Source organism: Plectropomus leopardus, chromosome 13, assembly GCF_008729295.1.
Source record: "Plectropomus leopardus isolate mb chromosome 13, YSFRI_Pleo_2.0, whole genome shotgun sequence".
Lineage (NCBI taxonomy): Eukaryota > Metazoa > Chordata > Actinopteri > Perciformes > Serranidae > Plectropomus > Plectropomus leopardus.
Window position 1 is genome coordinate 33,124,216 of NC_056475.1, and position 24,427 is coordinate 33,148,642.

At 38.6% G+C, this 24,427-nt stretch overlaps 1 protein-coding gene across 1 annotated transcript in view; it reads right to left on the reverse strand.

The window, feature by feature from the left end:
- Positions 1–2,218: 2,218 nt before the first annotated feature.
- Positions 2,219–24,427, reverse strand: part of wscd1b (WSC domain containing 1b) — a 44,451-nt gene continuing 22,242 nt past the window's right edge. Inside the window, exons 3-9 of the mRNA XM_042499450.1 lie at positions 21,238–21,352; positions 20,023–20,207; positions 12,776–12,897; positions 12,334–12,523; positions 11,578–11,742; positions 11,273–11,473; positions 2,219–3,183 (exon numbers count right to left, since the gene is read on the reverse strand). Of these exons, the coding sequence (XP_042355384.1) occupies positions 2,831–3,183; positions 11,273–11,473; positions 11,578–11,742; positions 12,334–12,523; positions 12,776–12,897; positions 20,023–20,207; positions 21,238–21,352 (1,331 nt within the window). The 3' untranslated portion in view covers positions 2,219–2,830. The remainder of the gene's footprint in view (positions 3,184–11,272; positions 11,474–11,577; positions 11,743–12,333; positions 12,524–12,775; positions 12,898–20,022; positions 20,208–21,237; positions 21,353–24,427) is intronic.

Sequence of the window (24,427 nt, forward strand, 5' to 3'; positions counted from 1 at the left end):
TGCTCTGTGCACATCTTCATAGAGACATGGTTAACCCCCTACATCCTGGATTGGTCTCTTGCACTGGATGGGAGGACCTTGTTCAGAGCTGACAAGACAAAATACTGCACAGCAGAAATTGTATAATGCCGTCAGAGGCAACATGCCCAAGCAACCGGATGGAATTTTCGTAGTAACTAATGATTTTAATTAGCTCATCCTTCTACTCCAAAGATGTAGCAGGGTCAGGGACAAATTTTAATTTCATATTTAAAACTTTGTTCAAAAAATGACTCATTAATTTTACCTTGTACCTTATGCCTTCTATTTGTCTTGATATGTCTTTATATATGGACCTATTTCTGAAGGAAGTGTCCAGTTTTGCTGGTAATAAGCATTTTGTTTCCTGATGGCTCCAGGGACATGAATCAGTCATACTACCTACTTTCTTAAAATTATCATCATGTGAGCTAACTAATAGAAGGAGTGCTCAGTGGTGTATACTGTTCAAGGTCAGAGCAGAATGATGATGTTGTATAGGCACGGCCCGAATGCAAGCACATTAGACGGATGAAGTGTGAATTGAGCCAGACTACCTTGAGACATAGTGAGTCAAATCAGATCACTTTTCAAACATGATACCTTGATACCTTGCATTGATATGTGTTTTTCCTCATCTGAATAACATCTTTTTTGTACTAGGTCTCATTGGGAAGAAAGTGCTGCAGTGGGTCTGTTTTTTTGCTAAAAAAAAAAAAAAATGGAAATAATAAACATACACTTACACTGACGACATGTTTTTTGGCTACTCAAATATGAGCAGTAAAGGTTGGCTACAATATTATGCATTTAAGAAAGCAGTGATTTGTTGTTCTTTTTGTACAGTTAATGAAAGCGGATCAAGGGTTGCATGCCATTGACTAAAATGTTGATGCCTGTTTTACTGTGTCATCCACAATTCAACCATCAGTTGGCACTGTTCTTCCAGTCTACATCTGAAATAATTAAAGAGGTGGGTCTGCACATCCACACTATAAGCAGGAGCAAAGTGTCTTTGTTCAGATTCATATACTGAACAGGTGTGTAGGCTTTCTTTAAACTTCTGTCTGTGGTAACATATAACACTGGGTACACCTCATCCTTTTCATTGGAAGTGTTCTGACAAACTGCCTCAGTGTGAGCAGGGGTGCCTTATGGGAGAGAAAAGTCCTGATGATTCTAAGGCCCTTAGGGGTCCTAAAAATATGAGAACATTAGACTTTTTTTCAACATAGGATTATTGACCTGTCATCTTGAATCTGATATTTTATAACGTGCTAACTAATACAAATGGTTTCGTTTTCCTGTTTTTTGGGGGGGAAAAAGAGTAAACATCCAGACAGCCTCTGACCTGCTTCCTCCCCCCCTGTATGTTCGTGAAATGGTTTGTTTGTGTCCCCAGACCTGGTGCATACAGTACTTGCTAACAGAGCAGAGTGAGGAGTGTTGGTGGAGATGAGTCTGTCAGCTTTCAAAAGAAAAGTCTGGGTACCAAGAAACTGAAAGAAAGACAGGGAAGAGAAAAGAGAGAATGACAGTATGTTTTTCACAAAGAAAGGTGGGTCACCATGAGAAGTAGAAATTAACCTGTTTAGTTTGTAATGAAATCAGCTACGTTTGCTCCCCTAATTAGCTCATATCTGCACTGAAAATTCTGTATACATTTTACTCTTTCAGCCGTTAATCAAACTTTTCCTTGGTCTGATGTCAACAGAACAGATGCAGCTTTATCCCCAGCAACCCTGTATTCCCATACCCCCCATCAATGACCTAACCCCATTCTGTCAAATGACCTGTCAGCTGATAGAAACTGAAATGTAATTTCCAGTGGTGGAAGAAGTACTCAGATTTTTGACTTAAGTAAAAGTAAACGTAGCACAGTCTAAAAATACTTTACATTACAGGAAGTCCTGGATTCAAAATGTTACTTAAGTAAAAGTTCATAAGTATTATCAGCAAAATGTACTTAAAATATCAGAAGTCAAAATCATTTGAGCATGAGTGAAATTTTCAAGGGGCCCAAAATCCCTGGTGGCCCCCCTGAGTGTGAGAGCGTAACACACAAAGCTTTTGAAATAGTGCTATTGTGTCTCACCTTAGTCTAATTAAGGTGAAAAAGATTTCCAGTAATGCAAGAATAAACAACTTCAGTTAATTCAAACTGAATGCATTTAATGAAATAAAACGTTAGCAGGACATGTTGAATTTCATTTTACGGTTTAAAGCAGTTATATTGTGATCAGCATACTTCTGAGTTCATGTTAAGTCAAAACTAGTTGCATTGAGAGTCCTGACAGACACATGAACTAGCTTTGGGGCTTTTATCCACTACAACTGCAGACCTGTGGAAACCAGTGGATTACCACAGAAATACTTTATTATCTGGGCAATGCTAATGCCTTTTCCTTTATCTGTGTTAGTATGACTTGTGTGTATGCTAGAAAACACAATGTGTACTGAATTAAAGAATCATAAAGAGCCACAGAAAGCGCTGTTCAATCAAAATGAGTCCATCCCGCAATTATCCTCTTATATGTGTGTAGTCAGGCACTTTGCTAGATAATCCTAACACTGCAGGCCACCAAAATATTTCAAATCCTGTCTGAGTCGTCTTCATATTTGTGGCTCTCAGCAAGGCTTTCATCACTGTTTCATTCAGTGGTGGCATTTATAGTCCATCTAGCTTAAAAATGAGTCAATAGGTCCACTTACATCAGCAAGTGTCTCTGTTCCCCACAGAGCAGAACTGCTCTCTTTGGACCCCTGCTGGACCAGTCATTTATAGTACTAAGTGAATGAGCATTTTAGATCATCATCTGGGGAGGTATTCCTGTGGAATTCTGCTAAAGTTCCTGCTTTGCAGTGCCCGGTCAACAGTATGGATGAAGGGGTCGATCATCTGTCTCATGTCAGGAGTGAATGGGTCAAAGAAGGGCCTCTGGGCTCCTGAGCGTTTGAAATGCCCATCCTGGTTACTCTGGGCACAAAGTAGCCTTTCCTCAGTCAAAGTGACATTTAGAAAGACAGTGATAAGTCGGAGCTGAGGGAGAAGAGCCCTCTGTATCTCCTCATAGTGCACCACCAGCAGGCGGTGTCCAAACTTCAGCCAGCTCAGAGCATGGGATGCCCACCAGGGAGCGTAGCTGGAGACAAATTCTGGCCACTCTGCAAGTGAGAAAGAGCACAGTTGGGGATCACTTAGATGTAAGATGGTTTCATCAAGCATCATGTGATTTAAATTAATAATAATGATAAGTTTATTTATATAGCACCTTTAAAACAGAGTTGACAAAGTGCTTTGACAAACAAGGCAAAGCAGAAGCGTGGGCAGCTTCTTGCAGAAATAACATGACAAATAGAGCCAAACAGTAGTACCGAGCTAAGGCTAGACAAAAGAGAGCAACAATCACAAAACAAAAATAACAACAGCAACCCATCCCAATATGTATAAATGCTGTTCGCTGCAGTAAACACAGAATAACAAAAATATTACTAATAATAGAACTAAACATAGCTGGGGCAGAATATGAAATGAATAATTTAAACGATAAGATAAAAAAAACAACAAAAACAACAAAAAAATACAAATTAAAATGAACGACATCACATAAAAGCAAGTCTTAAAAAAACTGGTTTTAAGAAGTGATTTAAAAGAAGTCACTGACTCTGCAAGCCTTATCTCCTCAGACAAGTCATTCCAAAGCCGAGGGACCCTGATGGCAAAAGCACGGTCACCTTTAGTTTTAGGGTCTTAGGCTTCGAGCTGGCTCATAAGGGGTCAACATTTCTGATATGTAACTTAGGGCCAGGCCAGAACGAGCTTTAAAAACAGCATCAGTGGAATCTTAAAATCAATTCTAAAATGTACAGGAAGCCATTGGAGGGAAGCAAGGATTGGGGAGATGTGATGTTGTCTGTTAAAACCCGTGAGGATCCTAGCAGCTGCATTCTGAACTAGTTGGAAGCAGGAGAGTGATTTTTGATTTGAGAGGAGGGAGTTACAGTAATCAAGTTTGGAAAAGATGAATGTCTGAATAACTTTTTCAAGGTCTGACTGTGAGAGCATTGGTTTAATTCTGGCCTAAAGGTCAGCTGTGAGTCAAATGTTACTCCGAGGTTTCTGGCGGAGGGCTTCAGATTTGTGGAAAGGGGACCAAGGACGTTTATAATGTGGTTGGAAGGGGTTGGGGGTGAGAACAATATGACTTCTGATTTTGAGTTATTGAGTTGCAGGGGATTTTGAGCCATGCAATAGTTAACGTCGTTAAGGCAGTCTAAGACAGCAGCTAGACTTCTCGGGTCATCTGGTCTCAGCAGGAGGTATACCTGTGTATTGTGAAAAGAAATGTTGGGATTCTGGATTATTTGGCCATGTGGGAGCATATAAATAGAAAATAAAATTGGACTTAAAATCAAACATTGCAGCACACCACGTGTGATTACTTATGGTGACTGAATAGGTTCTTGCTAAAAGATAAAACCAAACCAACCAAGTGTGCAGTATTTTTAATGCCAACCAAAGTTCCTTGGCGATTGATTAAAATAGTGTAGTCTACCGTGTCGAAAGCTGCACTTAGATCTAAAAGAATTAAAATTGCACTCTCTCCTTTGTCGCCAGCTAAAAGAGTACTGTTTGTAACCTTGAGGAGGGCAGTTTCAGTGCTATGTAAAGCTCTAAAACCAGACTTAAACTCCTCAAATATGTTGTTGTGACACATACAAGCTAAAAGCTGGGTAGAAAGTTTACAAATTGGCCTAAAATTGCTAAAAACAGAGGGGTCAAGGTTGGGTTTCTTTAAAAGAGGTAGCTGGAAGAATTGGCAGTAAAACCATGAATTTATCCAGGATGGTGGGGACAGTGGCATTTGGGAAACAGTGAGTGATGGCATTAACGAAGCGGATATCCCTGGTTATGGAGTCACCAATGATCATTGTTGTGGGGGGAAAGAGAGGGTGAGGAGATGGAGACTCTGAGCCAGTTGGACAGCGCGGTGATGGAAGGAGCCACAGGAGCTTGGGCTACAGGGACAACAACACTGGGGGGCTACGAGAGTTAAAGGCTGCAGGGAGACTCTTAGCCCAGCCAGTTTCCTCATTCGGCCGTTGGTGCAGCACTTCGGTCCAGGACACAGATGGCTTTGGTGTGGAGATGAGAGCCAGTGCTGCGAGCCGAGCTCTTGTGATGCTCTCCGGGTTGTCTGGCGGCGCTGGTATTAAAGCAATCGTGCCCTGTATGGTACTGGAGGTGGTGGCGCCAGGTGCCTGGGCACCCAGCTCCCGTGTAGAGGGATGGCCACTCTCCTTTCCCGCTGGGACCTCCGGTGTATGCAGAGACTCAAGACCGGGGAGGGAGGTGAGCGGGCAGCGTGGACAGCCTGACAGAAGGAGCGAGTGTAGGATATGCGTTTTGAATGAGCTACAGCAACAGAGACAAAGCTTTCAATCAGCTGATCCCTTTTCCGGAGCTCTATCTTCAGGCGCTGGTTGTCTTCTGTTAACTGTGAGTATTTCACATTACAGTCGCAGTCCGTAAGCACTGACATTGTGGCTGACATTAGCCGGGAAGTATCTCATAAAACAGCACAATCATTAAAATGTTGTTTCCAACAATAGATGAAAGAACACTGTTAAAACAAGTTTTGCCGGGTAGTGTTGAGTGGCGTTCATCGACCTATTGTCTCGCTCTTCCATGAATTCTCCAGCAGATGAAAAGTCCTGAAACGCAGTTAAAATCCATGTCCCAGTTAAAGGAAGTGGCTGAAACAACTGATATCACAGCATGTGGCTGATATCACAGCATGTGGCCAATGGCACGATAAAAACTGCGTATAAAGTCAAATCTTGACAGAGCCTCTGACAGGTAGACACAGATGCCAACGCATTTATGATTGTAATTGTTCAATTTTATACTAACTGTTCACATGACACTACTATAGATAATTGGGATAAAAAAAATACATTTAAAAAAATCAACCACCCAACCCACAAACTGCAAACTCAGTAGGACTGAGACAAGTGCTATATGTAATGGTCAATTTACTTATATGTTATTTATGCATGCACTTTATTTTGCATTTTTATAGAAGCTCCCATTCATTTCCATGCATTTCTATTTTGAATATTCAAGGAATGAGATTACCTGTGTGTATATAAGCTGTGTGCATACGTCGCATTCTTCAGTTGGCAGTTTGCACCTAATACCAGTAACACCACTGAGGACCAGCCAACTCACAGATGGTTTTCCATTTCTTCTTTCAGTCTTTCTCTTAAATGTCACCTAAGCACTTTTACATGTTATTACTTTTATATGTCTATATTGTTGTGTTCAAGTTGTGCTCTGTTACAGTGCTTGAGTAAATGACAGTGCTAGGTACTGTAGATTAGTGGAAACAACATTTAAGTTAATGTTGCTATCCAGGGGTTTAAACTTAAGCTTTAAACTCCAGGGATTTTTCTACTTTTGATAATATAACTTGTCAAAACACATTGGCTGAGGTCCTGCAGGGTAGGGCTATAAGGAGTTGTAATTGGTTTTGTTCTAAAAGGAAAATTATGAACAATTATATGTTTTTTGTTGTTTTAAATAATAAGCTAAGCTAATACAGGCTCAGCTGCCACTTGTTGCTGTTGTGACAGTAAATATTCAGCTTGTGGGCTAAAGGAACATAACATAGTGTGATCAGGCTATATTGTAATTATGAATAAGACTCAATCGGCCTCATATCACAATATTCTCTTAAATTTCTCTATTTTCTCTTAATTTGCTGGTTAGAGAAAAACATAAGAGAAGTCAACTCCAGATGCACCAAACATTCTTAACCATCCAAATCTGCTCTAACCATGGGTGCTCAATGCTGAATCCCACTGATCATAAGTCACCTGTTAGTACAGGTAACACTAAACCCACTAAATACTAGTGTACTGCAGTAGTGAAACTGATGTAGGCCGTCTATTAAATAAACTTAAACAGAGTAAATCTGATTTTCCTGAGTGTCAGTACTGGTGTTACAGGAAAATCAAATACCAGGAATAACAAAACATTTTCTGTATCAGCAGCAGAAAGTATTCAGATCCTTTACTTAGACTAAGCCTAAGTTAAAAGTGTGCTGTAAAAAGTATTAAAAACAAAAGTAAGCATTCAAAGTTTAAAAAAAATTAATTAAATCAAACTAATTAAAAGAAAAAGCAGCAAGTTCTCATATATATATATATATATATATATATATATATATATATATATATATATATATATATATATATATATATATATATATACCATGAAATGGGTTTTTTTTTTTGCATGACAAATGATGTACATTATTAGAAAAATTGTTGCCAAGTAATAACAGATTTTTTTAGCTGAGCTTGTATATTTTAATATGGTCTGTGTTCAAAAATCTTAATTTGTTAGTCACTAAACAATAGTAGTAAAGTAAATGGTCCAGTTCTTCAGATTTGTTTTTTGGTACAGTATTTGAGTAAATGTACTTAGTTACATTCCAGCTCTGGGATTTATTATTTTTATTTTTTCTTGCACTGGGCAACAATTTGTGAAAACAAGTTGTTTTTCCATGATCTTAGTGTGTCCCAACAACTTACAAAATGTTCTATTGCCTAACATAAAAGCAAAAATTAGAAAAAAATCGTGAATCCAAAAAGTCAATCGGTGCCAGAACAGTCATGGAGACAAACAAAAACAAGAGAGAATCTGATAGTGTATATCATTTCTTGCATGAGGCCCATAGAATAAGAACCCATGATACCTTTCTATACTAGAATCTTTTCTCTCTAATATTCTGTCAAACAAAAGCCTGTCATATGTTTATTGAGATTCTGATAGCCTAATGGTTTTGGGGGAAATAGTGAATAAATATTTGTCATTGAACGACATATTGTTATTATTTTGAGATTGTGTAATTTTATCATTATATTTTGTAAATTGTTTAACCTAAATTCATTTGGCAGTTAGCATGTAATACCAGTAAAACCAGTAAACACCAGCCAACTCACTGGTCATTTTCCATTTACTCTTGGAATAAATATTTCTAAAATATGTCATCCCTTGAGTCAGTTTGCACTCTACAGGTATAACACTTTTTTGGTGATTTAAAGTACATGAGTAACATACTGTTAATTATGTCGAACGTTGACCTCTTATTAGAACGCATTTTTTATAGCCATTATTAAAAACATTAAGTCCTAAAGACGTAAAATGCGCTATTTTCCGAATCAAGATTTGGAATTCGGTATTTCTCCAGACATAAAATGAACGTGCATCGGACCCGCGGGACTCTACCGCATGAACGCGCATGTAACTCTTGGAGTCTCTGACACAACACAGGCTTCGTAAAGGCCGTAGTAATGGATATTTTTGAATCATAATTCATTCATTTTTTACCATTTTACAACACATCCATACGCTGTTGGCTGTAAAGCCTGTAATATGGACGTCTTACCGTGTCTGTATCAGAGACCGTATATACAGTCTACGGTCTGTATTCAAACTACCGGTTATCAGTGAGCAGCGCAGAGCACTAGTGACAGTTACTAAAAGGTACTGAACGTAGTATTTACTTAAAGTTGAGCTGTGTAATAATAATACACGGGGCAATATTACAAGGCACCACCTTTTATTATATTTTTGTGGGCACAACACATTTTTGATTCTGTTAATTTGATTTCTCCGGTCGATGATTACGATATATGATTCCCTGATAAGTTGTATGTATGTTATGTGTGTGTGTGTGTGTGTGTGTGTGTGTGTGTGTGAGAGAGAGAGAGAGATAAATATACCATTATCTGATTATCACGTAAATATTAAAAAACCGACAGCACCGCTGTCGTTATACCGCCGATTAGCTGCTGTTGCTAATAAGCTAAGCTACTACGAGAGGAATGCTCGTGAACGAGCGCTGTTCGCTTCGAGCAGCACGTGGTCATCGGGTAACTTGTGTGTGAGCCAGTGAGTCGGAGTCAATGCTCGGGTACACTCGGCCGTGTTCGGCTGTCGTTAATCACTTCTACGCATGCTCTATGGGCCAGTAGATCCGGGTATTTTACACTTTTCTAAACCTGGAAAAAGAGTTTTCTCTGCTTCATGTGCCACTGAGCAGCTCTCATAGGAATGAATGAGGTGTTAAAGGGGGACAAAGTGGATTTGAGCAGTAATAAAGAGTGCCTCTTTGACATGGCCTTCCATTTTTACCACTGAGGACTGGAGAAGAAAGACGTGGACAGAGACACAGCTCTGAAATCCCTGGTGAGTATGCTGTGTGCTGTAAGTTAGCGAGCTAACCACTGCAGGGGACTCGGCAAGCTAACTTTAGCAACTGGATTGTTTTACCATATCATGTATTTTTGAACCAAGCAATCTTCAACTAAATCATACCGTTAGCTTGTAGGCTAATAGCAAACACCACAGTGGCTAACTTAGCTTGCAGATAGCTTTTTTGGTATGGGGACAGTAGTTAGCTAGCTAGCTAGCTACAGCATATAGCATACTCATTGTGGATTTCAAGGGCTGCAACAGTTTCTGTCCACCTCTGACTCTAACTCTGTGGCTAAAAACTTTCTGATACATTGTCAGAATTCAGTCTTCTAATGTATGATAGGCATGAATCATTTATGAGGCATACATTCTTATAAATGCGTGTAAGTGATTACACTTTACTTAACAACTACAATAAAACATTATGATAAAGCATAAATTATTTTAAATGCATCAATATGTGACTCACTTTACTTAACACATATAATGATAACTTATGATACAGCATGGACTGTTAAATCACACTGTGAGTCCATACTACAGTTAATTGTTGATGTGTGAATAAGTGAGTATAAATATTTATATTTATATTTTTATATTTATATTTATACATTATTAGCCCCAGCATTAGTGCATGTATAAACACACAATATGTTCACTGATGCAATATATCAAGAGTCATAAACTATGCCCGATGCGTCCAACCCTAGTTTATAGCAAGTCAAGAGCATCCATAAGACCCTTGCCACATATAAATCCTTATAAGTCAAATCTATAATAGTTTATGACTATTGATATATTGCATCAGTAAGCATTATGTGTGTTTATAAATGCAGTATAATTCACTGTGAATGCCATCATAACACACTATAGATGTGGTCTTCTTAGAAAGTGTTACCAAAAATTCTTACTAGCATTTCATATGGCATAGTTAGGTTTGATCCACCTTCATATTACTAGATTACTGCATTATGTTACTTTTTCTGCCTTCTTTGGAGCTGAAGAAAGTTAAGTGGGTTTGTTTTCTACTCCAGCCTGCCCCTTATGCATTGCAGTGGTTCATGTCCACCAGCTGAATGCCTGTATGATTATTATGATCAATAAAGACAAAAAAAAGAAACTTGGTGTGTTGTTATTTCAAATTATATACCCTAAGATGTCAAAGACAAATAAGATTAAAGGATAACACAAAAAGTATAATTAGTCCTAATAATTCTCGTAATTACAAAGAAATGCATAATTAGCAGGTTCCCTTTTGTCAACCATTTGGATCTATAAACCTGTACCGTACTCTGTAGGTACCCAGTGCTAAGAAAATATTTAGTTATTTTGTTTTCTTCTAAGGTACCCCGTAAGTATCCAGTAATTAGAAAATACTTAGAGGATAACTTCAAACATCTTTCCCCTGAAGTAACCCTCTAAAGTACCCAGTACTTACAAAATACTAACGAGATAACCTTAGACATTAGAAGTACCTGTGGGTAGCTAGTACTTACAAAATACTTAGAGATTAACTTTCTTCCATCTTTCCTCAAAAGTACCCTTCTAAAGTACAATATAGATACCCAGTACTTATAAAACACTTAGGGAATTACTTTCAACATCTTTCCTCGTAAGTGCCACGTGATTACACGGTAAATTGTGGGCTGTATTATAAAGTGCTACCAAAAAATGTGTTCCCAACACTGTGTTCAAAAGTGCTATACAAATAAAATGCATCATTACTATTATTACTTTTGATAAATATGTTCAAAGATCTCAAAAGCTTGCACTCAACACTACACTTCCTTGGGTACTCAGCAATACACATGCCAAATTTACAATTAATCAGAGGAAAGGCTGTTAAGGACAGACATGCATACAGACAGAAAGACAATGCATCCATTGTAGTTAGAATAAAGGCTCCATTTTGGAGCCTTTATTTCATTGTCAATGTTTGCCTCACTGTCATTTATGTGAATTTCACATTAAAAAGGTATAAAGTACCTTTGCTTTTCCACTGTGCATCTGTGGCATGTCCTAGATGTCCGGCACACTTGCGATTGAATTCAGCCATGAGGGAGCGGTAAGGGTTTCGAATCAGTAGGATGGCAGAATCGAACACCTCAATCTCTTTCTGGCCACTCTCGTGGGTCTTTACACAGATGCTGCGGCCACTCTTCCAGTAGTCCTTCTCTCCTTTGAATCCTGGTACCAGTGAATAAATGAATGGATAAGGTCAGCTACAAGGCAATACTTCACAGAGCACTCACTTAAACACTTGTTTAAACAGTGGTAGGTACCCTCCCCACCTCTGTTGTACAGCATGCCATCAAAATAGAAGCTGCCAGTGTAGTAGCCAGTCACAAGCTCAATCAGGTGTCGTACCCAGGTGTTGCCTGCACCAGGAAAACTAGAAAGAGCCACCAGGGAGCTGGATCTCTGAGGCAGAAACATCCTCTCTTTACACCTGGAGTCTAAAAGAAGAGTTTAATGTTGGTTACAGTTACAAAACAAAGAAAATTACATCAGATTAGAATAAATCATAAAGAGTGGATGGTTAAAATGATTAATTTTCACAAGAGTTACACAGAAAAAGTAAAAAAAAAAAAAACTCATATGTGACACCAATTGCAGCATGATTGCAAGAGTGGAGCAGAGTTGAAATTTTGTGTCTGAACTGTTCACTGCTTTCAAGAGCTATTCCCAGTTATCTTACTGACCTCCTTCACTATGCTTTGTAGTGTTTTGCACATATTGGTCTCACCTTTTTTGTAAAATTAAGTCATGATTTCACTCTGGCAATATTCATGCAATGTCAGGGAAAAGACTTATCTTTGCTGAGGGAATTTTTACAGACCATTTTAGAGGCAGAAACACTAACTTGAACTTTACTTGCTTTGTGTGATCTGTAAATGTGACTGACATGGCAAGTTATTATTACATTGTGTCATCTCTCCTTGTAGAACCAATTAGAAATGAGACTTGACATTACCAGAGTTTTAAATAAGAATCTATTGCATACAGATGATCAACACAGGGTTGCATCTGTACAACAAATATCTCACCAAGCACTGGTGTGTAATACACCTGGTAGTGGTCATGCTCAGTGGATGCTGTGGGTGTGGTGTTGCTGGTGTGATTCAGCCCAGTGTTCCCTGTGCACTGCTTGTTGTTAGACTGCTGGTTGACGGTGAAAAGAGAGGATGTCCATGTACAGTAACAGTGGGGCTTCTTGAACACAGCCAGCGGAAGCTCCTATAAAGCAAAAGAACGTATGTTTTACATGTATTTCTATGATTCATTATAATTAGAGGCATATTACACCTTTAATATTCAGCAAAATACCACACGCTCTACGCCCCCATTTGTGATCTCCTAGGGGTGAAGACAGTTTTTCTGAGCTATGAAGTGTCCTCTACTGGAAATGGAGAACCAGCAGTACAGTGCAAAAAGGTATGCGCAATAAATTGATCATAAGGTGTGTAAATTATGAGAAATAATTCAAACCTTATCTGTACAGGTCTCGATGCAGGACTGTGTGGTTAGGTTGGGCTGTAAGGAGTAGTTGGGGAAGGTGCTGATGGTGTTTTTTGGGAACTTGAAGCAACCCCGATAGTGAACATTTTTGACTAAAAAGGGAAAAAAATTATATTAGGACATTATTGCACTCTAATGAGAGGATATCACATCTATGATAACTTCCTAGTAGAAAACACCTGCGCTAACCAGCACTGTAAATGTATATATATAAATATATACTTATAAATTAAATCACTGTCAAAGGCAAATGAAGGGTTGAGAAATATACAATTATTCAACATCAGGGTAGCATTTAAATTATCCGTCCCAAAGCACATCTGCCTTAGTTACCTTTCTATGCTTTAACAGTGGTTTAACTTGGAAGTTATTACTGCATACAATATAAAGGTTTATAAAATATTTGAATTTGCCAACATCAATAATGCGGTTTCTGTCTTTAAAGAACAGAAAACAGTTGTTAAGAACAGAAATAGCCGAATCGTTGTTGAATTTTCATATATTCATGTGTTGGCCCTGACCACTTATCAAAAGGGTTCACACCTACGGCCCATTTAGAATCACCAATTATTCTGCATGTCTTTGGACTGTGGGAGAAAGCTAGAGAACCCGGAGAGAACACAGGAAGAACATGCAAACTCTGCACAGGGGGGACCCTCTTTCTGTGAGGTGACACACAGACATTTTTTTTTTCTTCTTTGTGTTCCTTCCCACAGCCCACACTTGAATGTGTGCGCTAACGAAATACGGTTGGTACATAGATCCCATTTCTGACCATAAAAACCCTTGGATGATTTTCAGTGTCTTCAGCTTCTGAATGGCAGCATACTTTAACTTTCAGTTACCCTGTGTCCCTCTGCTGACCAGTCCTAAAATGTGAACTTAGTACATGTATTCAAGAACTGTATAAGTACACATTTATGGTTCTTTTTACTTGAGTATTTTTATCTCAGGACACTGTCTACTTTTACTGCACTGCACCTCAGAGGGAAATATTGAACTTTTAACTTTACTTAAATTATTAAATAACTTTAGTTATTGCAAGTGCAGCTGAAAAGACAAGTCAAGAGATATTTTCTTAATTGTTCAAGTAATTTTTCATGCAAAAACATTTCATGGTTTCAGCTTTTCAAATGTGAGTGCTGGCTATTATTACTTATGATTAGTGTTTTCTTCAATAAATCAATTTGATTTTTTTTTGTGTGAATACTTCATCGTCATCATTTATTTGTCACATGTAAATAATACATAGTACAATTCCAGTGAAATGGGATCCCATCAGCTCCTTTAACTGGTGCTCTGTGATTTAGTTCTTTTTACATTTTCTAACATCTTTAGTTAATGCTCTATAATTGTCGTGGGTTTTTTTGTTGTAAACTTTTTTTTTTTATTTGTAACTCTATGTTAAAACAACAAACAATGATACACAACAGTACTCCCACATCCAACCCCCACCTCTGGCAGGACCCCAATCATAATAGGCCTTAGAAAATTAACTGGAAAAGAAAAAAAAGGATAAAGAAATTGTAAGAGGAAAAAAGAGACATAATATAGGAAAATAAATTAATTAATTAAATTAAATTTAAAAACAAAAAAAACCTTAATTAACAGTTGAACTATCTATAAAACTTTGATAGTAAATAAAGTTACATTAGATATATAGGGTCTATAACCCAGTAGATGGGCACAACCAAGATATTTCACTTTGTCGATAAGGGAAGTCAATGTCAGTGATTCCTGATGGTTCAGGTAATCCATGATTTCTAGTTGTGGAATGACTCCACACATTCCGACCTCAACAAGATGATCCTCAGGGTTCCTATTCTGAAGCACCACCAAGACTTGCTTGCAAAATAGACATATGAGCCTAAATTAAGCACAATTTCAGTGGGGCTGACAGAAAGGCAACTGGAAACTTCTACATCTACGTCATATGTAACTAAAGTAACATTTCAATGCAGGGTTTTTATACGTAACAGAACATTTTTACTTTATTTTTCATTTTCACTTAAGGAAAGGATCTGAAGAGGGAGCACTACTTAGCATCACATGATTAGATGCTTTCCTAAGAGCTTTATTCACTATATCCGTCCATTCACATCGGATGCGACGCAAGCACTTCATGTGGCGTCGTTACATTCAAAGTCAATGCAAAGACTCAAATTCATGCTGGGCGGTGCACTGGACGTGAAGGACATGAAAATGTGTATTTCGCGTATTCGTGCATTCAAGCAAGTTAGAATTTATCAACTTGAGCGAGATTTTGCCGTGAGGCTATTTTGCGATAGTTGTTGGTTGAGATTTTCCTGATGTTACCAAGACACGGAGCTTCACTCAGCCTCAGTGCTGTACAGACACAGAGCAAACAAAGACCTGAAGGGCTTGGAGATCAGTGAGCAAAGCTAGAAAGTTACATGGTAAGCGCTGAAAATAGGCTACACCTGTCACTTGTGTAAGCTAGTTTTGCTGAGTTTCTTTTTAGCATAACGCTGTGAGTAATTTAAGTTGGTCTTTTATTGTGGAAAGTAAACAATGGAGGGCGTGTAATGTGCTGTGACAGACTGATAAATAAGAAAGAGTGTGCATCTTGTTTCACTTCAGAGTACAGAGCCTATGTGTTTACATAGTTTTCTGTTGTATTTCACTGTACCACCATCACCTTAGCCATTAGCTGCCTCTCCTTGCTAATGTAAGCACAATCACAGCTGCTGAGGGTGAACTTTTTTCAGTTTCAAAATCCTCTAAAAGAAAAAAAGCAACCATATACGAGCAAGTAACGCAATGCAATTTTTTTTTTTTTTAGCGTTTGTTGTGAATGCACAGTAAAAATTATATCCGTAATGCATGCTTGCTCCTAAAACGTTGCTCCAGAAGAAATACGCTATAGGAGAAACCTAGAAAACCCCAAACTAGCCTCCAAGAAAGAAGGCAAAGCTCTTGATTTCAGTGAAGGCAACAATAACTGAATTAGCTAGGGGCTTCAACATTAACACTCGTGATATCATAAACTCGCGGCCCACAATGGCTGACATTAGCAGCTATCGGAAAATTGTAGAAAGACATGAACACTAAATCTGATTCCCTGGACTCAAAGTTACACTTACAAACCTCCCTAACCAACCATGCCACACACATTGCTGACTTAGAGTGGTGTACAACTGACCACAAGACCCATATCACAGACCTCGAGAGGTGGTGTTAGGAGCTGATGGAAATCAACAAAAACCACAAAATGTTTGCGGTTTGACCTTGAAAGCCATTCAAGACGCACAAATATTAAAATAACAGGCTTACCAGAAAGTTTTAAACCGGCACAAATATAGGCACCCTAGCGCCACCCTATAGGCACCCTCCCGTTCCTTACATAACATTCTTACTGGTGGTGTTTCAACCTGATGCCGTCCTGCCATGTTTCATGCAGATGAGAAAGGTAGCTTTTGGTGTCACAATATTAAGCCAAGAGCACTGTCAAAATGGTGATATTTTACTAGATCGGAATGAGAATGGGCTGTACGGACACACAAGGGTGGAGTGAGTCCACTATTTAAGTACACCATTTTATTTCTATTAGCCTGAAAAGTTAGTCTAATTCGATATTTTCTTGTAGTATTCAGCTGTCTCTTGTAATATTTATGAGGGAATTCATAATCCACTTTGTTTGGGAAAGTGGATGGGAAGGTGGGATCCAGATTACAAATATGTTTTTTGTTGTTGTTCATTTCTAACTCTAACTCTAACTGATGATTGTTTTTATGTCTTGACCTAAGTATAAATGATGTTCTTTCATGGTTGCAGGTAGTTCTACCATTTTGCCACATGGTGGGAGTCTCACCTTTGTGAGCTACTGTTTGAGGTTGAAGGACTAACTTAATGAGAGGCAAGGTTGTTTTTCTGCTAGATAGACATACCAAACATATGGAGGGGGTTACAAATGAGGCTTAAAATGTAGTTGATATCACAAGTATATATCAGTTAACCTTTTTTTCTAAGGCCAGGGGTGTAGCCATGTTTAGCCATTGATATGTCCCATTTGAACATAATTGAACCATATCTGGACTGACTGTGGAGGCTTGGTTTATAGTGATTCTTTTTAAATTATATTATTCTATATGTATTTTGTGAAACTGTTTGCCGTGAAGTAACATTTTAAGGTGGGAGGTGCCTTCTATTAGGCTTAATACACAGACTGTGGGGCTGCGATCTCAGCTCATGGTTTCTGATTGACCTCGCCTGAGGAGGCATCTATTTATGTTTCCAAATTTCCTTTTTCAGTTCTTCAACTTGATGAAGGTCTAATGACAGAAATGTTGTGTACTTAATAAAGTTTTTTTGCAATGTACAAGGTACAAGGTAGGTACAAGGTCTATTTATTTTGTCATTTTTCTTAAACATGGTTTAAGAAGAAATTAAATTAAAGTTGACCGCAACATCTTTTTGACATTGATGGAGGAGTAGAGGAGTCTCACAGCCAGGGGAAAGTACAGTGTATGGGTATTCTTTCTTTTTCTCACCCATATCTGACCCAAATGTGCATTATCTTGTTGTAAAAGACCACATCCTGTCACAGCATGTATCTGTCTTAAATCTACATGCACACAGTTTTGAAGATCCCAAAGTTTTTAATCTTATCCCGGATTTATCAACCACCCACTTAATTGCCAGAGGGGACAGCAACACTACGTCAGATTGCTTTACTGATTCTACTTGTCCTACTATCCTTTCTAATTCTACCATTGCCTTACATAATTGTATTATAATAAATTGTATAAAAGAATTGACTATTTCCTAATCGATGCTGAACTGACTTCAGATATAATTCACAGCACATACTACAACATTTTAATATCTGATCACAGCCTTGTTGAAACTAAAAATAGATTTTGGCAGAGCAAAGCTCACAGCCAACTTCACCCCCTGAAACCTGAATAAATTGGCTCAAGTTCTTCCAAAATATGGGAGGGATATAAGCAACTTTACAAGAAATGGCCCAAGAATGGGACAGAAATTAGTTAATTGTAAAAAGTTACAAGACAATTACCAGAAAGTAAGCAGAAAAAAAGAAATCCCCTTAAGAAAGTACTAATTTAAACAAATTAAAAATAAAGTTATGATATAATATAAATAAAGCCACTAGTTTCTTTGATAATATCTTATTATCCAGCTCAGCTGATTTCAGATCATGTCCTTGTCACCTTTTACTAATTTGTTTGCAATTAGTGGGACCTTTCATGACAAATTATGTTTTTTCCTTCATTTTGAAAGAAATCAAACCAAATTTCTCAGGCTTCATAGCTTAAAATGATTGTGAAACGTGTCTGACTGCAACAAAAGAAAACTGATGTCGATCTAGGTATTCACTATGTAGCAGGTTGTCTAGACTGTTATCCGAGGACATATTATAGCCTACGAGGCCAAACTGAAGAAAGACAAATAGAAGAAGCTACCAAAAATCACTGCTCGAAATAGAGTATTGAAGCCTGATGAATAGAATGTTATAATTAGAAATACAACAAGAATTCTAAAACCTTCATTTTAGCTCTTAATACCCCTAAATTATGCAACCATGTAGGATGGAAATATATTTTGACAATAACTGCCCTTCCTGGGTCAAAATGCTATTGCTATGCTATTCCAGACTTCAGCCTATAATGTTACTTATGTTTGTGGTTGGGGACTACTCATTTAATGTTACAAAGGTTACCATTATGCCAACGATTACAACATAATCAACATGAGCCTCTCCACCAAAGCTAGTTAATGTTAGCCCTTCATTTATTTTATGCTAAGTTAATATTAGCAAAAGCCTTCCCAATGGGCTCAGTCATTACCAACCATAATACATCACTTTCTCATTACTATGTTCTTGTCAAAAGCGTTTCTTTCTGAGCCTGTCATTATTTGCGATTACTTTAGAGACCCTTGCTATTAGTGTGAGCCATCCTTCTGTTGCTCTATTTATCTTAGATAAGGCTGAGCATGGCATTCGCTTTAGAAAAGATGGAAAAAATGAGAGGTCAGTTTAAATTGATCTTTTCCATACTAAATATATCTAGTTTTTGTTTGTTTTTTCTCTCTTGTTGTTTGATTACATTACTAATTTATATAATTTGATTGCCTTGAATGTAACAATTTAAAGTTGGTGTCTCAGTAATGATTTTCATAGTCTATGAGAAAGCCTGTTTGATTCTCAGTTTTGTATCTGTTGCTTTTATTGTGCTACACCCCTAGAGGTCAGAAAACGCTGTTGTATGCTTTCACCAGTGCACACCTGTGGTGACTGCAACTATAATCACTCTGTTAGTCTGTGTAGTGTGTCAGCGTGTTGGTGTATTTTTTTAAAGATTATTTTCCTGTGCTTTCACACCTTTAATTGGATAGGAAAGGTCTAGCGTGAGAGGGGGAGAGAGAGAGGGGACAACAGCAAAGGACACAGCCTCTGTACATGGGGCGCCTGCTCTATCCACCAAGCCAGCCACTGGGCAACCCTGCGTTGGTGTATTTTAAATGTTTGTAGCCCTATTAATAACAGGCCTTTTATGCTTTTCAAACCATCCTGAGTGCCTGAACCTGGTTCTTTTACACCACAGTTTTTTAGTTATAAGTTTCTGGCTTTTTTTTTTAAGTATTCCCTTATGTGAGCACCAGTGGTTTGAGGGACACCAGAAGCACTCCTGTCGTCTTCCTTTTGTTATTAATCAAGTGTTGAGATACACTAAACATGATTTAATGCAAAAATCATCCCAAATCATTGATCATAATACATCACTAAGTATAGTGAAGCTCACAGTTGCTTGTTGTCATAGTGATGCAACATGCTCTCTGGGACATGATTCTCCAGGTGCACATGAGGCAGATATAATGACTGTCAGAGCAGTTATTTCTTTAACTGAGCCATAATGACAGCCTAAGATGACCAAAATAAGTAAAATTAGACTGTAATGGGAAAAATACTTTGCTTATAACTCAAATGTATTAGGTTTTGGTTGCACAGACAATAAAACAACATTGATTTTGACATCATAATGCATGTGGTTGTGAGGAGTAAGCCATTTACACTAACACTGCATTTTGTCGGCTGATTTTTATTTATTTACATTTGAGAATTGAAAAATGTAAAAAAATCAGTTATTTCTTCACTTGTCTGCACTCACAGAGCAGGTCTTACAGATAATAAATAGCAAACAGTCCTGTGTCTTCCCTGCAGGAAGCTAACTCACATTTTCTTTGACCTGGCAGCTCCTCCTCCACCTTGTAAATGGAGAGCCGACCCACACCTCCACAGGGAGACCCCCTCTCACCCCGACACACCAGACTACAATCCTCCTCTTGAGCCCTTGGGCTACTGATGCGGTTCCCACAATGGCATTCAGCTCCATACTCCAGACCTGCAAACTGGTACCCACTAGCACACACACACACACACACACACACACACACAGAGTCTTTATTACATTGTAAGGACACAAACACGCACAGATAGAAACAGTTATTGCCCTAGCTAAGGGTAATGCATAACCTCAAATTATTGCCCTCAGGCTAATTCATCCTACAGTACATTATTTAACATTTCAAAATTATCATGTAACTCAGACTTCCTGTCATAAAATCAACAATGCTGTCCCCCACTGTGATATTTCTCAGTATGTCTCCTTCTGCACCCATCTGAATGTGTCATGCCTTTTTCTAGTCAGTCACCTCTGATCTGTACTTTTCATATCAAGGCTGTTGTGACTCATTCACTCACTATATCCTGCCTCTTTGGGAAAGACAGAGAACTCATCAAAGTGACCTTTTCAAACATCCGCATAAATTGTCTTGACTTTTTACTTTTACTTATTGCAGTTATTGGCTCATTCAGGTAACAAGCAGAACTGCTGTCTCTGTGGATGGGGTATTGGGGAGGGGAGCTTACTGGGCTTTAAATATAAGCACCCACTCAGTCTCATTTCATCCATCTGTCCTCTGCTGTATAATGTTCCTCGTTGCTAAGATATTAAGAAGAATAATTCAAGCAGGTCATTCCCTAAGTTTGCTTTGAAAAATCCACCTGCCTCTCCATGTTTTCTTGCAGCTTTGCATGGTCATTTTAATGCCACAAATTCAGCTCACAGCAACCCAAACAGAGAAATTTACACAATGGCCACAGAGAAGCACTCTCTAACCTCTGATTTATTCACTAACTGCGACAGCACTCATTCAGCTTTCTAACACATACACATCTCCCTCCCTCCTTTTTCTGCAATAGATCAAGCCTTCTGTCCTGGCCCGCTCTTCACTTTCGCCTTCCTAACCCCCCTCATCTTTTACTGTCATCCAGCCACCTGGCTCTCCGTTGGCTCCAAACACAGGGGGCATTCATGGAGGAGACTGAGATCCAAAGCAAACAGCAGGCCTTCTGTGGTCCCTTCACGGACCCGCCACAAACGCATTACCTTTCTGAGCAGGTGTCTTGACACAGAGAACTGGTCATTTTGCGCAGGTCATAAAGCATGGTCCCTCCAAGGGCTCGATCACTGGCATTGTGCAGAAAGCAACCCATGTAGGTTCCTGCATGTAAGAGAAAATCATTCAAACTGAAAGATTCACACAGGGCAAACAACAGGGTTGCTGGGAATATGTTTTGTTGAAAAATATATTTGCTATTAGTTATATATAAACATAATTACTAAAAGCAGGAAACATTTTTTCTATTGCCTCATGCTAAAATTGAACATAAAGCGACATTTTAAAGTTGATATTTAACCTGCTGAGCCCTATTCTGTTTTTACCTAGTTTTGTTTCACCTGGACTTTTTGTGTAATAATGCACTTAAAACCTCAGTCCCTCCAGGCAAAATCAAGCTATATCATCTTATTTTTCAGGACAACCTGGGCTATCAGAATAATTAGGCTGCAGTGATGTCACTTGAATGTACAAATAGTTATGAGACCATGAAGACAAAAGAAAAAACAAGATGAAAATTGAATTTTACAATTTCTCTTTAGTGATGAATCACAGAAAAGTATTATGTATAAGTGTTTTTTGCTGTAGAAAACTTTTCTCCCAAGTGTTGGGAAAACATTATAACTATTATAGTTAAAAAAATGGACACATTTTTCAAAAAAAAAAGACCAATTGTTTTTTTTGCAGTTGTTTGTGTATCCCATTATCTGTGCCATTCTGCAAAGCCACATCCCACTCCTGACACTTTCAGAGAAAGGCCTGATTCTCCTGCCTGCTCTGCCTGCAGTGAACACAGGGATTACATCCATATGAGGACTTGCTGCTTGTTAGACTGTCTCCTGATTTACCCTTGTCTCATTACTATTAATACAGGGGCTAACAGAGTTTATTCAAATGCACTAGGCACTACCAATAACACAGAGCGATAGATACAGCAGGATTAGGCCAATCATGCTTCAGATGACGTGTGGCTATGTAAGCGGTAGCAAAGCATCGGATCGTCTTCCGATTGGTGGACAAGACCAAAACAAACCTCTGACCTCTCTCCAAAGGAACTATGGGAAACCAATATGCCATTTAGTATAGATGCTAATGTACTTTATCATCGCAATACGGATAAAATATGGACAGAAGACACCAAATATCAGATCTATCATAATGGACTTATTGAACAAGGTCCCGTAAAAACACCAGAATTCCCAGACTGGATAGAGAGGCTTCTAAAACAGTTACGATGCATCGGACACATCCCTCTGCACGGAACAGATGGCAGCTTGAACTGGAGAAAAAAAGTAAGGCGATCTGACAAACAGTCTCAGAATTAGGAAAACTTACATTAGTGAAACAAATTTTTGTCACCAGCGACTACGCCAGGATCAGAGGGTTTAAACAATTTCTCTGAGAAATTCCCGAGACTCCACAAGGGGGTTCACATTTTGTGACTTTTTTCATCCTGAGTTTGCATGCCTAAATGATTCTGAATACACTATGTTAACAAGTAAACAAGTTGCCATTACTGTGCTGACATCTCCCTCCCTCCGCCCCGCGCACATTTGAATGCAAGCTGTTATGAGAAGTATACAATTTCCAACTTTTACTTTTACTTTCTGTGTAACATTACCTGTGAAAAATGATGTCTAAGAGTTTGGGAAGAAACTGTGCAGTTCTCGGCTGCTCCAACAATAATGGCAAAAAAATGAGTGCGAAATATACATGCCTTCATGAAGAGTGCCCCTGTCTGAGACCATACAATTTACACAGATTCCCTGGACGTGCAGAGGACCGAGATGTTAGCAAGAAGTAGATCAAGAATATTAAAATAAAGGACTTACCTATAAAAAAAACATGAATTTGTATTTTTTTAATTTTCACGAATGTAACTGGTCTGTAATCCATAAATGCTCTTGCAACTCTTTGTTAATTGTGCTAGCTAATGTTAGTTAGTACAGTAACTTTAATAACGTTACATCACAGCACTACATCACTTGATTATATGTAATATGTAAATATGAGTAACGTTGAGATTGCTTTTTTTGCTCATTGGGGGGATAGCAGCAGCTAACCTGGCTAACAACAGCAGCCACTGCACAATTAAAGCAGCTAGCCTGACCAACAACAGCAGCCAACCCGTCTGACAGAGACAGCTAGTGCGGTTTGCAACAGTGGCTCAATGGGCGAACAGCGACAGCTAACCGGGCATACAAAAGCAGCACACCCAGTCGACAGCGGCAGCTAACCCAGCTACAGCAGCTTACTCGGTGACAGTGGCAGCTAGCATGGCTAACAACAGCAGCCACCTGGTCGACAGTGGTGGCTAATCCGGCTAACAACAGCAGCTCACTCAGTTACAGCAGCAGCTAACCCAGCTAACAACAGTCGAACACCAGCAGCGGCTAAGCCCAGCTAACAACCACAGCCATCCATATACCATATACTATTTCCAACGTTTATCAATAACTGGGGGGCAATTCCTAATGTCGTCAATCCAACTACCCATGCTGTGGTCACCATAATGTTAGAACATTATTGTTTGATACTATATCTACGGCTGTCACTCTCAGCCAGCAGCAGTCAGATGACGGAGCACCACATTGGTCTTCCATTTCACTGATGTTAGAAAACACAATGCACACATCACACATCACACCACAATTAGCTGTAATTTGGACACGAAATGGTTTTATATTTGTGCCTCATTCCTGAGTGAGCGAAAGGGATTTTGATTGCAGAAAAATATACTTTGCAAGCATATATTGTATTTTGAAGAGAAGATAAGTCATTTGAGCAAATAAAAATATATGACTGTGTAGGTGTCCTATTATCCATATTACCGTGTAAGTAACCCTTCTCAATCACAGACTCTGGCTCTGTGCACTGGCAGTAGGGTTGCCAACTCCCTGAAATGGAAATAAGGAACAGGGGGCAGAGACCGTAGGGGCATATGCATATATAACAAATACAATGTGTCTATACATGCATGACTGCATTATCATTACACGACTGTTCAATCTTTGGCATGTTTTTATTCAAGAACTTTCTTTTGACGTTCTTCAGTAGTGCAAACAACAGTGCAAATTAGTGCAAACAATAGTAATGTCATTATTTTGCATAAAACTCTTTTAAAGGACAATACCAGTCTTTTTGACATGTGGGTTCCAAATCCTTATTGCCTTGATATAA